This window comes from Ochotona princeps, chromosome 26 (assembly GCF_030435755.1).
Source record: "Ochotona princeps isolate mOchPri1 chromosome 26, mOchPri1.hap1, whole genome shotgun sequence".
Lineage (NCBI taxonomy): Eukaryota > Metazoa > Chordata > Mammalia > Lagomorpha > Ochotonidae > Ochotona > Ochotona princeps.
Window position 1 is genome coordinate 24,270,244 of NC_080857.1, and position 17,253 is coordinate 24,287,496.

Sequence of the window (17,253 nt, forward strand, 5' to 3'; positions counted from 1 at the left end):
TAGATATGTTCTCTTGGTATGCTCCTTCCCCTCTCAAGAACTGCCCCTACACTTGCCACTCCTGCCTCTTACTCAAATCAGGTTAAGTTTCTTTTTCTTAACATGTGTAAAGTGATTCAATAAAAAAGGCAGGCCATATGATATTATGACTGAAATTTATAAAAAGGCTGTATCTTGATAATTTATGGAAGTTTCAATGTTTCAGAAATTCATGAGTCATTAACTAAACTCTGGCTAAATTACAGGCAAGTCAGAAAAATCTTTGTAATTGTTGCTCTTGGAAATCTTTCTAAAACATATTAGCTCATCTGTCACTTAATAACAAAAGTCTAGCAAGTACAATTAAAGAGTTTAAAAATCATTTTAGCATATGTACTGACTTGGGCAAAATATTGTATTTGAAAATGAAGCTTTTCATTGTATGAACTCATGCACAGACGATATAAGGTACCAAGCTTCCCCTGCTAACTCCCCCCACAATGTGGAGAGAAAAGCTTCTCTCTCTAAGAGCATTTAATAGGTTTGTTCTAAGTTCTAAAGAGCTACTTAGTAGAAGTCAGAACTGGAAGAAGGAAGTACCATGACTCTCCAACTGAGAGACATGAGTCCTGCGGGCTCCACAGCTCCTGCAGTGCTACAAGTCCCTGGTATTACTGACTTAGAGATGCTAACAGAATCTTGCTGTTGGCAGGAGGATGCTTCACAGTCTTATTTCCCTTAACTCTGTCTATGTTTAGGAAGTAGTCTCTTTATAGGATGCAAAAGAATTTAAAATGGAAAGTTTAGGGTCCAAAGCTCGCGCTCTCTCTCTCTCTCTCTATATATATATACATATATATTTATATACATATACTTTATGGTTTTCAGTATACATGTATTTTATATATACTTTATGGTTTTCAGGGCTGGTGCAGTGGCATAGCATAATAAAGACCAGAAATTTTAGGTTGCCGGGGCAGTATTTCTATCAATTCACAAATATCAAACCAAATCTCTCTCTATGTGTCTCCTTCTTTCCTTTAATCTTTTCCCTATCAAACTTTTATAAGAACTTATAAAAGTTACCAACTTTTGATGTAATTTTCACATCTCTTTTGTGCTTTTAGCTTTCTAGTATAAAGATTTCAGAGGTCCATAAGATTCCTAACAGTCTGCTGCCTCTCCCTATGGATATCAAGCTGTGCCTCCTATTAGTAATTGTCTAAACTTCCCATATAATTATAAAACCATCTCTGGGTCTCATACTATTCTATCTAGAATGTGCCTTTCTCACTGGGCTTTTGCAAAAGCACTCTTAGATCCAGTTCCAATGTCACTACCCTAGGCTTCCCAAGCTGAAATGTTCAACTTCTTTTTTTGACCAATACCGTTAGCTCAGCACCTAATACATTATATGTTGATATTTTTTCCACCAGATGTAAGCTACTTAAAAGTAGTAATTATGTCTTAATTCAGTTTCTATCTCTAGAATCTAGCAGATGGATATAAGTGAAAAATGCAGGAAAATCCCTGGAAAAACAGGTAAGTACTACCTGAACAATTTTTTTTTGGTTTGTGATTTGGCTATAAAATGACTTTGCTACAATTGTCTATATCTGATGGAAATGGGTGTTAAGAAGTTGAATTAATTATGAGGTAAGTCATTTTTCCTAGCTGTTTTTTGGTTTTGGAGCAGATGAAGGTCCTGGGGACCTAAAGCGAGCCCTTGCGGGGCATGAACAGACCCCATCACTGAGTGCCAGGCTTAGCTTCTCAACTAGCTGCTACCAACTAGTTAGATGTAAGCACTGTCTAAAAACAAGGATGGCTCCAAACTAAACTTTTTTTTAAGTGGTAGTTTTGAGAAAAGATATTTCACATTTTTTCTTTGTCTTCACATGTACTTGTATGTTTACAGACAATGCAAAGGACTAAAGGAAATAGCCAGAAGGATGGTGCCAATAGTGGGAATACCAGCTTCTTCACTTCAGCATCCAAGCTTTGAGCAGACCCATGGAGTTCTACCAGAACATCAGTTATTATTGTCGGTATTTTTATTCGTTTGTTTTCATAGCAAAAGAAAATTATGCAAATATAGGGCTGTGGTGCTTCAAGGGCATGTTTGCAAAATACACAAACAATTCTACACAATTCTACATATTAATAGCTGTTGGTTCTTGAAGAAACAATTCCTTTGATACTCATGGGAATCATCTTTTCATCTCTTTGGTAACTTCTGGCTTATCCTTCTCTAAGACTTAATTTACACTAACAGAAGTAGTTTGGAAATTAGATGAGAGTCCAAGAAAATGAAATATTCAGTGTTTTCCAGGCCTAGGATTCTCACCTGTTCACCAGCTTGGGATTCCCCAATGATGAATCGGTCTCCTGGGCCATCAGCAGCTGTGAGATGGAACAGAGCCAAGAGAAAAGATGAGTATGAACCTATAGCAAGGAATGAGAACCTAATACCGGCATTCTAAAACTTGACTAAGATTACTTGATAATGTTTCAGAAAAGTGGGCTATTTTTCTTTCTCTCAAGACTGTTCTATGGTTTTCTGCTTTGTTACAACTGGTTTGATTCTTGGTGTCCATAATTCAATAGTACTCTGTCTAGAATGTAGTCTTCTGGTCACCCTACAGTTTCCATGCTCACACTTTTTTACCAGGAAATTCTTTTAACCTATCCTCCTAAGAAACTGTCACCTTATCCATGTATGTATGTGTGACATGTGTTGGAATAATATATATATGTATATATATCAACTATATCATAGTTCTCCATTTTTTTCATACAAAAATCCAAGCCACTCAATTCTATTTTATATCTCCTTGTCTGGTCTTTACAAGAATTCAGTCAAGTAGGAAGAAGTTACATTCCTTTCTCCATTTGAAAGTTGAAAGAAATGAGTTACAGAAGGAAGGCATGCCGGCAGAAAATGAAATAATAAATAAAATAATTCATATAAAAATTAAATATAAAAAAATTAAGAACCTCAAATAAGCTCTGCTTAGTGGTTCTAGGTACAACTGGGACTAAATCTTGGTCCCTTCATTCCCAGCACACTGCTTGATAATATCATGGTCAAAATGTTATTTCTGAACTAAAATACATAGACATAACTATATCAAATTTCCACAGTTACTGTTATTTATCTTAAAACTGGAAAAAACATTTTATAAGAATTGAGATGGAAACAACTTGTCACTTAACACTTTTCTACCTATGCCATAGTTAAGGCTGAATCAATTAGCTCAAGTTAGCTTTCAGGTGAAAACTGTTGATCAAGCACTGCCTCCTGAATGAGCTGTATGATTGTGAGCTTTACTCCATGCCATCTGCACACAGCAAGGGTTGGGGCACACACATGCAAAAAGATAACATCATATACGAACATGCTAATTATACCTGCTGCACTAACTTAACAAAATCATTTTTCTTTTAAAAAAGAATACATGAAATTTTATCTTTATGAAACTGCAAAGCAGTACTTTTTCAAAGTTTCCAAAAAAAAAAAAAAAAAGCCAACAGTTTTAACAAATCAGTTTCTTTGCACACATGGTTTTGGTTAATCTGATGTAGAAAGGAACAAAAAATTAATATTCTCTTGTGTCACTGCATATTATATAGTGTACTTTATAAATATCTCATTAAATACTTTTGCGGATTTTTGCAGTTTTTTGATTTTTATTTTTTTCAATATTCATATATAAAAACTAAGGAGTTTTCTTATTCCACTTTCATGGGTTACTTTTTTGTTGAAAGATTTAAAATAACCAAACAACTGCTTCAACAGTTATCAACATTTTATCAACCTTGTTTCATCTACTCTACCCAATTACTTCTCCAACTAAGTAAAATGATTTTCCTGTAACAGAAAATTAACTATAGTTCAAACATGAATAAGCTTACTTTACTTGATTTATGTACAATAAAAACATTAATAATCTTGCCAGTTCTCACAGCAACCAAGAGTTTTTGTCTTTTCAGTTTCTACACAGGAGGAAATACAAATGGTTTTAAAGTAAAACAGCTGAACCTGAACCCCTTCTGCCTCTTAGCACCCTCCGGGATTCCAGCAACATTTACCAAACACTTGTTTCTTTGTTGTTATTGAAAAAGGTAAAGATAATATTATTATTTTAAAATAATACTTCTTAAAGATGTTCATTCATTTTATTCAGTCAGTAAAATTTTTAATTTTTTTTTAATTGGAAAGTCAAATATACAGAGAGGAGGGGAGACAAAGAGGAAGAGCTTCCATCCATTGATTCATTCCCCAAGTGACCGCAATGGCCAGAGCTGAGCCAATCCAAAGCCAGGAGAAGCCAGGTCTCCCACACGGGTGCAGGGTCCCAAGGCCTGGGGCCATCCTTGACTGCTTTCCCAGGCTACAAGCAGGGACTGGATGGGAAGTGGGGCTGCCGGGATTAGATCTGGTGCCCATATGGGATCTTGGTGTGTGCCAGGTGAAGACTTTAGCCACTAGGCTACTCCTCTGCGCCCAGTAGGTAAATTTTTACTCAGTGTCTTTAAACTCCCCAGTGTAACACTAGAAGCTGAGGTCTGAATAGAGTAAACTTTGACACTGTTCTATTGTCATGCAGTGCTAAGATGCTGCAGAGCTTGTGAGCTCTGTATCATAAATTGGAATGCGCTATAAAACCAATTGATAAAGAATTATTTAATGAAAAAGGATATAAAATATATTCATAAGTATGGTTATGATGGGCACTGTTCCATGAAATTGTTGTTTAAATGTTTATCTATATTTATATGTATTATATATTCATATAGATCCATATATACCACTGACTTGAGAGGTATAATGCATTTAATGTATTTCTTTCATGGTGTCACTTAAGTAATGAGGAAGACATATTGATAAAATAAATCACATTAATGAGTACATATAATAAATTCAACTCAAAAACTGCACTAAAGGGAAGGAACATTGTTTTCTGAGAGTATATATATGCTACCTAAGGCACACAGGAGGGCCAGGAAAACCACACTAGCAAAACAGTTTTTCTGATTTCAGTTTGAAGGATGAGTAAGAGCTGAATAAGTATACTTGTGTGCACACCCCGCCAACAAAGATACACAGAGACCAAAAGTAAAAGGATGGAAAAAGATATTCCAAGCTATCAGAAAGCAAAAAAGAGCAGGAGTAGCATACTAACATCAGGCAAAACAAGTTTAACACACAAAAAAGAGTTTTTAATTTTGTCAAAAGAGACCAAGAAGGGCATTATGTATTGCAAAAATGATCAATTCATCAGGAAGAGGTGATCATAGTAAAAGTTTACACATCCAATGCCAGGGAGCTTGGCTATTTAAAACAAACAGTAACGGATCTAAGGGAGACATGGACTTTATCATAGCAATAATAATGTGGATGTCAACATCCCACTTTCATCAATGGACAGGCCAACTAGACAAAAAAATCAACAAAAAACCAACAGAGCTAATCTCTGCTATGGACCAAATGGACCTAACTAATATCTACAGAACATTGGATTCCACAGCAGCAGAGTGGACATTGTGTTCATCAGTGGATAGCATTTTCTCTAAGCTAGACCATGTACCAGGTCATGAAGCAAGTCTCAACACATCTGAAAAAACTGAAATCACAACAGGCATTTTCTTGTTCTAGCTACAGAATGAAGCTGAAAGTTAACAACTAAGAAACTCAAATGATCTAATAATGCATCTCAAAGATGTAGACAAACAACAATCCAAATCCAAAATCAGCAGAAGGAAAGAAGTAGAGGAGAAATAAAATTGACAACAAAAATTACACCAAAGATTAGTGAAATGAATTGATAGCCTTTCACCAAACAAATTAAAAAAAAAAGAGAGGGGTAAGACCTAGATATATAAAATCAGAGCAGAAAAAACTAACAGACACGACAGATACACAAAAAATTATCAAAAATTACTACAAACAGCTAAGTGCCAACAAATTGGAAAATACAGAAGTCATGGGTAGGCTTCTGGATACACATAATCTACCAATACTGAATCTTGAAGACACAGAAAACCTAAATAAACCAATCATCAAGTTGGAGACTGAATCTGTAATAAAGACTTTCCTCACAAACAGAAGCTCAGGGCAGGATGGCTTCACTGCTGAATTCTACCAGACTTTTAAAGAAGAACCAGTTTAATTCTCCTCAAAATATTCAAAACAATTCAAAGGCAGAGGATTTTTCCAGCATTACAAAAACCTAGAAAAATATATAATGAAGAATTAGAGCTATGGTATATCAACATCCCCCATAGACACAAAAATCCTCAACAAAATACTAGCTAATTGAATCCAAGAATACATTAGGAAGATTGTTCATCTGGACAGGTGGTATTTATTTACCCCTGGCACACAGGGATTGGTCAACACACACAAATCAGTAAGTTTGATATATCACATTAACAAATTAAAAAAAAGGCAATGATTACCTCAACAGATGCAGAGAAAGCATTTGATTAAATACAACATCCATTCAGGACAAAAGTCTTTTTTTTTTTTTTTTTCAGGACAAAAATCTTAAGCAAATACAGTTTGTCTACACTACTGAGGAGCACTTGTATCTTTTTCTGCTTACTATTTGTTGAATTTTTTTACCTGACAGAGTTAGGCCTGTGGTTGTGAAGTGAAAAAAAGTATATCATTGCAAAAGTTTTCTATAAAATAAAGGAAGGGGAGTACACATGGGAATACGGGCAGGTGAGAGGGTGGAGTTGAAAGTATTACTATTCTCCTAAATCTGTATTGTGAAATACAAGAAATTTATTCATCTTATATAAATAATAAAAAGAATTATGAAACAGTGTGTGTCTGCGCACATGTGTGAAAGAGGGTGAGTGGTGGGGAAACAGGAAGTAGAAATGTTTCATTTTTATGTGCAAAGAGAATATTATTTCAAAAGCTGTTGCTCATGTCTTGCCTAGACTTTATCTAGTTACCCTAGAGTAGAAAGATGACTCCTATTTCAGCTCTGTTACTAATTCTGCCATTTGCAGTGTCCATCCTTTATTCTTGCATTCTGATAAAAGACGTTTTAGCTTTCAAGACACTGCTTACTTTCTCTTTAAAGTCATAGCTGATGTCCCTTCCCTCAAGAGGAACTAGCTTTACTGTTGTTTTCTCAGAGTGGCCCCAAACAACTTTATTTATGGTTTCCAAGTTTTATCACTTATTTTCTTGTCTCAAGGAAATCTCTACTATTTGCTGGATAATAGATATTAAATAGATGTTCAATACATGAACCATTAAAAATATTCAATAAATGAAGGATGTGACTCTTAAGAATCAGTTTAGAAAGATGACTGTATGGTGAACAAATTAAATACTATTTCCCAGCACAACATTTTGTATTTGCTATATAATCATCCCTCAATGCTTGCCAAGGGAAGTGGCTCCAGGATCCTGATGGTCACACAAACCCCTTATACAAAATTGCAAAGCATCTTCACATAACCTTTGCATATCCCCCAGCAGATGAAGACACTTATTACAATGTAATGATATGTCAATGGTAGTTATATTGTATTGTGAGAGAATAGAGCAACAATGTCACAGCTGGACCCTGATAGTTCTCAGGTGATTCTAAGAAACGAGGTTCTTTTTTTATCTGAGCACAGGCTTACTTGTGCTACATTCTCAACCTTACACGGAATCTTTCCACCTGTTGAGTATGTCTCCATATTGCTGTGTAAGGAAGGCTAAATCAACCAACAATATGGAAGACTCTTAGTTCCAATGGGGGAATCATTTCTGTAATTGCCATCATAACAACATTGCTTAGTCTTCAACTGCATACACATTATCGAGGAGCTGGTCAAAATATGTATCTTTGATTCAGGAGTAAGGAATAGGGCCAGAGATTTTGCATTTCTAAACAAGCTCACAATGCTGCTAGAATTCATGAAACAACCTTTTTGAGGAGCAGAGCACCACAAGATCAAAACCAATGTAGATGTATTCAGATTAAGAAAAAAAATGGATCAACAGGTGCCAGCATCACAGCATAGTGGGCAAAGCCACTGTCTGCAATCCTGACATTCCATATATGTGTTGGTTCATGCTTCACCTACTGATCCAGCTCCATGGTAACGGCTGGGGAGAAGCAGCAGAGGATGGCAAGGTGCCGGGGCCTCTGTCAGCTATGTGATGGAGTGGGAAGAAGCTTCTGGCTCCTGGCTTTGACTTGGCCCAGGCCTGGTCATTGCCAAAGTCACCAGGGGAGTGAACAAGGGGATGAAAGCCTTCTCTCTCTCTCTCTCTCTCTTCCTCTCCCTCTATTTGTAATTCTGAATTTCAAACAAATAAATGAACCTTAAAAGAAAAGGAAAATGAAAAACTGAATTTATAAAAAAATTAGTGAACCACAGCAGTCCTAGTTTTTATTATCATGAAGCTTATTACTTATGGAGACAGAAAAATAATTATCATCTATATAATTGGCTGAAACTTATTTTAAACTTTTTAAAAAGAAATATATGTTTTTGAAAGACAAGGTTACAGAGAGATAAGAAAAACAGAGAGACAGAAAGAGAGAGACAGAGAGAGAGAGAGATCTTCCATCAGTTGGTTCACTCCCCAAATATCTGCAATGGCTGGAACTGGGCTGGTCTGAAGCCAGGAGCTTCTTTTAGGTCTTCCATATGGGTGCTGGGCTCAAGCACTTGGCCATCTCCACTGCTTTCCTAGAGCTGGATCAGAAGTGGAGCAGCTAGGGCTCAAATTGATGCCAATATGGGATGCTGGTGCTTCAGGTGGAGGTTTAAACAACACTTCATGGTGTTGCCACCTAAAAATAACTTTAAAAAGCAGGATTTCAGGGCCTGGATGATAGCCTAGTGGCTAAAATCTTCACCTTGCATGTACTGGGATCCTATATGTGCACTGGTTCGTACCCTGCCTGCTCTATTTCCCTTCCAGCTCCCTGATTGTGGCCTGGGAAAGCAGTGCAGGATGGTCCAAAGCCTTGGGAATCTGCAACCTAACATGGGATACGTGGAGGAGGCTCTTGGCTCTGGACAGGCTCAGCTCTGGCTATTGTGGCCAGTTGGGGAGTGAACCAGTGGAAGGAAGGTCTTTCTTTCTGTCTCTTCTCTCTATAAATTTGCCTTTCCAATAAAAACAAATAAATCATAAAAAAGTAGGATTTCAGGGGTCTGGCACTGTGGCACAGCACGTAAAGACACTACTTGCGATGCTGGCATCCCATGTGGGTACTGGTTTGAGTCCCAGCTGCTCTATTTCTGATCAAGATGGAAGCAGGAAAGAAGACCTCTGTTTTCTATGTCTCTCCCTCTCACTGTAACTCTTTCAAATAAGTAAATAAATAAATCAAGCTGCTAGTCCCAAGATGAATTTCATGAGCATTAAGCCAAGAGATTAGAAGTAGAGGTATATTGGCACATGAACCAACGGCTTGGGAAAATAAATAAACTACTGCCATTAGACATAAAAGGATTGATTCCAAAAATTTTGCTAAGATTAACATTTTTTTCCTCTTAATTTTCACATGCCTGTTAATTTTCTTTTCTGCGTTGCAATTATAAAATTTAATTTGAAGGAAGTAGCAAAAGCAAAATGAACAGGTATGTTACACAAGCATTTCATACTACTTCATATTAGACCTTGGAGCTTCTCTTCGTTCTTCCCATTTTTAATGTTAAGGCATCATTTCTAGTCTTATCTGTTTGTTTGACGATCTGTTTTTTTTTATTAATTATTTTGCATTATGTGACAGTTTCATAGGCTCTGGGAATCCCCCCACCCCTCCCCCTCCCCAAACCCTCCCCCCTGGTGGATTCCTCCACCTTGATGCAGTATTACAGTTCAAATTCAATCAAGATTCTTTCCTTGCAAACATATACCAAGCATAGAGTCCAGCTACTTATTGTCCAGATGGGTTGAACAGTTTCTTGGGGAGACCATTTCTGGTCCGAAGTTAGAGCTGGTAGAATATCAGACGATCTTAAATTATTTTATATAAAATTGATATTACCAGATAGCTATTCACTGTAGTAACATGTGGAAAATTTTTGTCTCCAAGACATTTCCCAAAGAATTATCCTTCATTTTCATTTTCCAGTCTTCTGCTATTTCTCTTTAAGCCTCTGAATGGCTATTTAGCTATTAATTCATTTTCAATAATAAAGAGACTATCGTCATGTAAAGGCTGAATAAATTGAGGCCCATTAGATAGCATGTTTCAGAGATCCTAGGAAATATCACTGAAGGAGGATTAATAATTTGTTCACTCTGCTTAGGGAGCTATACTAAGACTCAGTGAAGAAGGGCACAGGTATACATTCCAATTCAGTTACAGTAAAGGTTAGGGTGGAGAGTTCAAAAGACAAGGTGCCAAAGCTGAAAAAAAAAGATTACTTGCAATAAGTATATTGATAAAATAAGTTAGGCAGACTGGAATTTTAAATCTGTTGTCTTTTCTCATGGGAATAGATGGATGAAAAGTCATTTTGCATTTTTATTGTCATCTTTCAGAAGAAAATTGTCCATGTATTAGTATTAGAAAAGAAATTCTTTCCTTACATAAAGTGTTTCAAGCATTTTAGAATTAACCAAAATCAATTTTTTAAAAGATTTTATTTATATTTGAAAGGCAGAGTTACAGAGAGGAGAGACAAAGAGATTTTCCATATGTATGCTGTTTCATTCCCCTAATGGCTGCAGTGGCCAGAGCTGAGATGATCCAAAGCCAGGAGCCAGAGGCTTCTGTTAGGTTTCCCATGCGGGTGCAGATTTCCAAGGCTCTGGGCCATCCTCTGCTGCTTTCCCAGTCCACACACAAGGACCTGGATGGAAAGTTGAACAGCCAGGACCTGAACTGGTGCCTACATGGGATGCTGCTGTCAAAGGCAGAAGCCTGGGTCTTTTATGACATGATACCTGCCACTCAAACTGAATTTTTAAAACCAAGCTGGATTTGGGACTCTAAGATATTTCTGTTTTTATTAAAACCTTACAAACTCTGGCACTATATAGCCTAGAGTGGCTGCATCAAGAGCATGATTAAATTACTATGAAGAAAAAAACAGCTCAAAAACATGAGGGCTAAGAATAGTGCATTTCAGTTGTCAATGACACTTTCATCTTCTTTTGTCTATTTTCATTTTTCAAATTCCTTCCTTCTTGAAGTAGTTCCAAGATTATTAGGTTATAGGTCTTTATATTATTCACATATCATCACATGATATCTGCCTGCTTTACATTTTACCTCATTTTATTAAAGGTATTTTTGTTAATTTCTTAGCCACTGTCTGAATTTTTCAAACCACATACCTTAAAGCAAGTGCTCCTCCAACTGGTTTGGAGTTTTATCACACATGTTTCTGAAGGATACTGGCTAATGCTTAGTGATCCAGAGCAAGTTAGCAACCTCTTTACACCTAGAGCGTTAGCAATGATCACGAGTGCCACTGGTTATTACTGGAAGGCCTAAGGCAAAGGCAGAGGAGAAGAAAAGAGGGAAAGTAAAGGGAGTGGGGAGAAAGGAACCAAGCAAAGGAAGGCAGGGTGGAGAGGAGGTGCAGCATGGCACGACAAACTGTATCAAGGATATTCTTTACCAAAACACTGCCCGTGGGTGGAATAATAGTACTGAAGAGACTAAAGAATGCTTTTACCCTAGGAGAAATAAACATCTCTTTGATTAGTTAATATACAAAAAGAAATGTGATGGAGTTTTTCATCCTGAACTACAAAGATGAGGTAGTGTAAACTGAGAAATTCTGCATAATTATAAAACCAGTCTCTGATGACACTGAAATTGCTATCTATCTACTGGTCTACCCATTGATACATGAATATATCTATTTGTCTTTTTTCCTACTGTGAGATTTAACCATATCCAAAATGATTATTAATATATGTTATGTCTCCTACCAGGATCATAACTGGTAACTCATAGACAACAGACTCAAATCAGCATTAGACAACAGTTAAACCACACAGACATATAGGGGGAATCAAGAGCGATCCTGACAATCTCTTATCAGGAGGTCATATGCACGGAGCAGGGGGGAACCCAGAGCAGAGCAAAGGGACAGGAGGAGGCTCGTATCCCAACCCTGAAGACTCCCGGATCCTCTCCAAGGACTATCAGTACGAGCACCAGGGACTACATCCCAACTGCCAAGGAGACCACGGGGAATTGGGAGTGCCTTCAGAGGCCAAGAACTCTGAGATCATCCACTCCTGCTTGGATCTACCACATGGGATGGAAGAAGTCCAAAATCCTTCCTCGCAGGATCCAAGGGCATCAGAACAACAGTCAGAGCCCTGAGCAGTCCACAGAAACAGAAGAACAGTAAACTTCCTTTGGGACTAGGGAGGGAGCTTTCTCTGGTCCTTGCCAGGTTCCAAATTTGGGTCCCCACCCTCTCTGGCAATGACCATCAGGATCACTCTGGAAACCCCTCAAAACAAACAAACAAACAAACAAACAATCTAGAATAGACAGAGAACAACAAGGAAAGCTTAGAATCAGACAGGAAACAGTCAGCATGGATGCACTTCTACCTTATTAGGTGGGACACAAAGATTAGTTATTCCTGACTAGGGTATTGAAGATTTCTCTGCACACCCCTCCTAAAACTGTTCTGCACCTAAACTGTTGGCATACGTCTTGTTAGAGTTATAAGCCAGTCTAGACTACCCGAAAAAAAGCCAGGTTCAGCAAAATTATGCTTCAATGCTATAAAATGCTAAATACTAAAATGAAAATAGACATAAGACAGCTGAATAGTAATCTATAGCCATTTTAAGGTGTATAGAACCCAGCTGTATACAAACTAAAATTGAAATGTCAATGAAGTAGTCACAGGATGTGGTTCAGAACTTGCATTTTTTTTTAACGTATTGGTTACTCAATACTATGTCAATTAACTCCATAATGTTATAAATTGTTGCTGATGTTATGTTGGGGCTTTTAATTAATTGTGATGATATTCTGCCAGCTCTGCTTTTAGACCAGAGATGGTCTTCCCAACAAGCCGTTGAACTTATCTGGACAATAAGATGCTGGACTCTATTCTTGGTATATGCTTGCAATGAAAGAATCTCAACTGAACTTGAACTGTGGTAATGCAACAAGGTGGAGGAATCTACCATCGGGGGAGGGTTTGGGGAGGGGTGGGGGAATCCAAGTACCTATAAAACTGTGTCTCATAATGCAATGTAATTAATAATAAAAAAATTGGAAGCCAAAAAACATATGTTATGTGTTTATTAGAGAACTAGCAACACTTCCTAGGAAGAAAAGAATGTGAACTGGATGCACAGTAGACAATCTCTTGGGCAGCTTATACTGTGAGATGTCATTTTAGATTGTATGAATGTATTTGCGAATAAAATAAAAACACCTGTCCAAAATAAAACGGTAAAGTACTAAACGGTAATTTCACTTAAAACTTCTTTGTGTCTATGACAGCATAAAGATTCTTTTATGTGTCACGCAGTCCTTGGTAAAAAGAAGAGCTAAGGGCAATACTTTGTTGAACTGTTGCTACCTCATGTAAAATCACAGAACAACATGTTCTTTGAGAGTAATCCTGCATTAATTATCTTCCTGTTTTCCCCCACTGTACATATAAAGAATATAAAAAACAGACTAAAAAATCTTCGTTATTTCATCTGCTGATGTTTTTTGTTCTACTCTGGAAGTAAAAATTCTTAGTCATTTCATAGTAATCCTATATGGTTACAAACTGTAAGATCAAAACAGAACTAACATTTTAGATGGAGATAAGAAATAAGACCCAATAGGCCAGTCAGGTGAATAAAATGATTTTCTTTATGGATAAGATTCATTATAATAAATACTGCAGAATGAATCAGTTCAGAAGAAAAAGCAAAGGAATCACTGATGAATAGTTATTTATTTTTGGTTTTGCTAAATCTTGTCAGATCAAGCTGAATGAGACATGTCTAAAATTCACTTCCTAAGGTAGAAGACCCCAGTGGAAAGCAAAACCTAAGGTCAATCTCTTAATCATTTCATGTACTTAGAACATTTGAGTAACAGTTCAGATAAATGTGATCCTTTTTCAGAGATGATCTAAGAAAACATGCTTGTAACAATAATGGTGATATCAAAAATTATTAAAGATTAAAAAATTACAGAGTGTTTTTGTGTGTGCCAGGTACTTTGCTTTCTATGGTCCTTAATGTGGTCTGTTTGATAGTTAAACACCATAAAATCAGCCATTGCACAGACGAGAAAACAGAAGCTGAAAACTTTAAGAGATTTGTTCAAAGATATATAGATGGAACTCATCCTAGAATTCAGAACATTCTTTCTCTGAAGCCCATATATAATGTTAACCATTTGCTGCACGGCCTCCAACAGAAAAAGACACTGCCGAGATAGTTAATGAATGTTGAAAAGATTAATGAAAGTAGTTAACTATAAGAAAAGGGAAATTATAATTAATAGATCTTCCTAGGTAAAGTACAAAAACTCCATAATTGACAATGCAAAAGGACATGGCCTTTGTAAAAAGTCAAGCTGGAAACATTTTAGTATATGTGCTGCCGAAGCGAGCACGAGCTGGCAGCATTTTAAAAATAATTCTTTGATATCAGTCTTTAGTTAGTAACAAAAAACAATGTATTAGATTTTGATAATCATTAAAGGAAGATTTTAAATGTTGTTACTACAAAATCTGATAAGGACATGTGAGGTAATGCATGTGTTAAGTAGCTCGACAGAAATATTCCACGTTTGAGTACACATTTCAAAACATGTTGCACATGGAAAATTGAAAAAAAAAAAGGATTTCTATGCAATTCTGTTACATTTTCATTTTGGGTTGTCAGCCTGGATTTTAGGCAGGCAAATGCCATTCAGTATTTGCTTTGAATCTTCCTACACTCTCAGGCAACTCTGCTGATACCATCTGTGGCTCAAGCACTCTGAAATAAGGCATCTTTCAGAGAGGATTAGAAGTTTGCCTGTTGCTTCCTTTTCAAGAAGCATTTTAGTGATGCTTGCTTTTTTTTTTTTAAGATTTATTTTATTTTTATTACAAAGTCAGAAATACTGAGAGGAGGAGAGATAGAGAGGAAGTAGAGCTGCCGGGATTAGAACCAGCGGCCATATGGGATCAAGGCGAGGACCTTAGCCACTAGGCCACGCTGCCAAGCCCCGATGCTTGCTTTTAAAGCAGAATGGAACACCTTGCTTTTTCTCTGTTGGAAATATGCTCTTACTTCTGAGATCACATAGCCGATTTCAAGAAACATTCTGAAAACTTCCAGACCAAGACAGTCTTTGCTGTCTGGCATGTGTACATACTGAAGGAATAGCAGTGTTTTCCTTTGATCTCTCTACATTCATTTGGAAGCAAGAATTTCTATGTAACATACAAGAATCAAATAAAAATACTGTACACTCTTTATTTATTCAGGTCCCACACACGCTGGATAGCAGACATTTTTGGTCTGGAAGATTTCAAACTTAACTCTCCAGATGTCAATTTCACAGAAAAGTTTAAATGTTGTACCAGGAATACATACATATAGGTTATACAAAAAAAGTTGTTCTGACAACCATGGGGGAAATGGAAGTAATTGCCATTGGTTACCTGGACTAACTCAAAAATTAAAAAAGATGTATTGTGAGTAAAGAAAACCAAAATATTTACCTCGGACTGCATAGCCATCTTTTACTGAAGCGGGGAAGGGGGGAAGGTTGTCTTTTGCATATACATCTTGAGCAAGGACTCGCCCCATTCCATCTGAAAGAAAGAAAGAAAATGTGGATATTGAGAGCTTTGGGTTAGCAGGTAAGTATAAACAAGCTAGAAATGACATGGAGCAGGAGACAGAAAGAAGAGATGCATTCTGGTACCTATCATAAAAGATTATATTCAGTCAATTCATGGTAATTCCTGTAGAAATTATCTCAATAAGAGCTGTTTCAAAGTCATCAATTCTTTAACAACCCAAATATGATTTTTCTTTAAAAGGAAAGTCAAATCTTAAACACCTTCATATCCATTGATCCATTAATTTGGCTTCCAAAATACAACATAAAGAAGTAGGTAAGTGTTTACACACATATTTATTTGAGTTGCATACATTAGTAATAAATGGAAAGAAATCAAAAGATAAAAAACATGGGTATTTAAATAAATGGTGTATTTCTATAATAATAAACATGTTTAAAGCATAGCTTATGAAGAATATTTGTGGACATAGGAAAATTCTTAGGATATGCATCTGAAAAACACATGCAAATCACATCCACTGTGTATAATTTTACAATATTAAGACATACACGTATGCATCAGTAGAAAAAGATGGAGTGGTGATTGAGAGGTTGCCTGGGACGCCTCCATCCCACATGGAGAGCCTAGGTTGGAGTTCTAATTCTGCTTTTAATTCCAGTTTCCTGCTAATATATATCCTGGGTGGCTGCAGGTAAGACTCAAACACTTGGGTCCCAGCTCTCATGAGGGAGACCTAGACTAAGATTCCTGACCTCCTGGTTTTGGTCTGAAAGAGATACTTGTATATCCATGTCTACAGTGGCATCATTAATAGTTTTGTGTAAGCAACTCAAGAGCCTACTTACAGATGAATCAGCAAGTAAAATGTGGCATATGCATAAAGAAGTATTACCCACAATTAAAAAAGAAATTCTGACCCTTGCTACAACATGGTTGAACTTTGAAGAAATCATGCTAAGTGAAATAAGCTAGTCATAAAAGGACAAATCCCGTATAAGCCCTCTTACATGAAATACCTTGAAGAGTTGAAACCACAGAGCCAGGGAATAGAATGGTATTTGCCAAAGGCTGGGAGGAGAAGGGGTTGGGGAATTAAATGTTTAACTGGTTCAGAGCTTCAGTTTTGAAGACCAAAAAGTTCTCGAGATGGATGGAACAATGCAGATACACCTAACACCAATGAACTGCCTACTTAAAACAGGTTAAAATGATAAATTTTATGTTATCACCACCAACACTAGGAAGAACTGTTGGACACAAGCATCAGTAGTAGCACACAATCATTTGTCCACTTTGCAGCAGCTCAAAAGAAACAGCAGTTGGTCAGTATGGCTCTCTAGATATATATTCCAAGGAGACAGAGGATGAGCATTTAGTATGCTAAGTCTGAAGGACTATTGACATAGATAGCTGTGGGTCTCAGAATGACTTAAAATGTAAAGAAATTGGGCCCAGCGGCGTGGCCTAGCGGCTAAAGTCCTCGCCTTGAAAGCCCCGGGATCC

The 17,253-nt window shown here is 36.9% G+C and overlaps 1 protein-coding gene across 4 annotated transcripts in view; it reads right to left on the bottom strand.

The window, feature by feature from the left end:
* Positions 1-17,253, bottom strand: part of GPHN (gephyrin) — a 352,857-nt gene that overhangs the window by 65,893 nt on the left and 269,711 nt on the right. For all 4 annotated transcript variants that reach the window (XM_004584467.3, XM_058655546.1, XM_058655544.1 and 1 more), the window contains 2 exons: positions 15,664-15,756; positions 2,327-2,382 (listed from right to left, as the gene is read on the bottom strand). In XM_004584467.3, the coding sequence (XP_004584524.1) occupies positions 2,327-2,382; positions 15,664-15,756 (149 nt within the window). The remainder of the gene's footprint in view (positions 1-2,326; positions 2,383-15,663; positions 15,757-17,253) is intronic.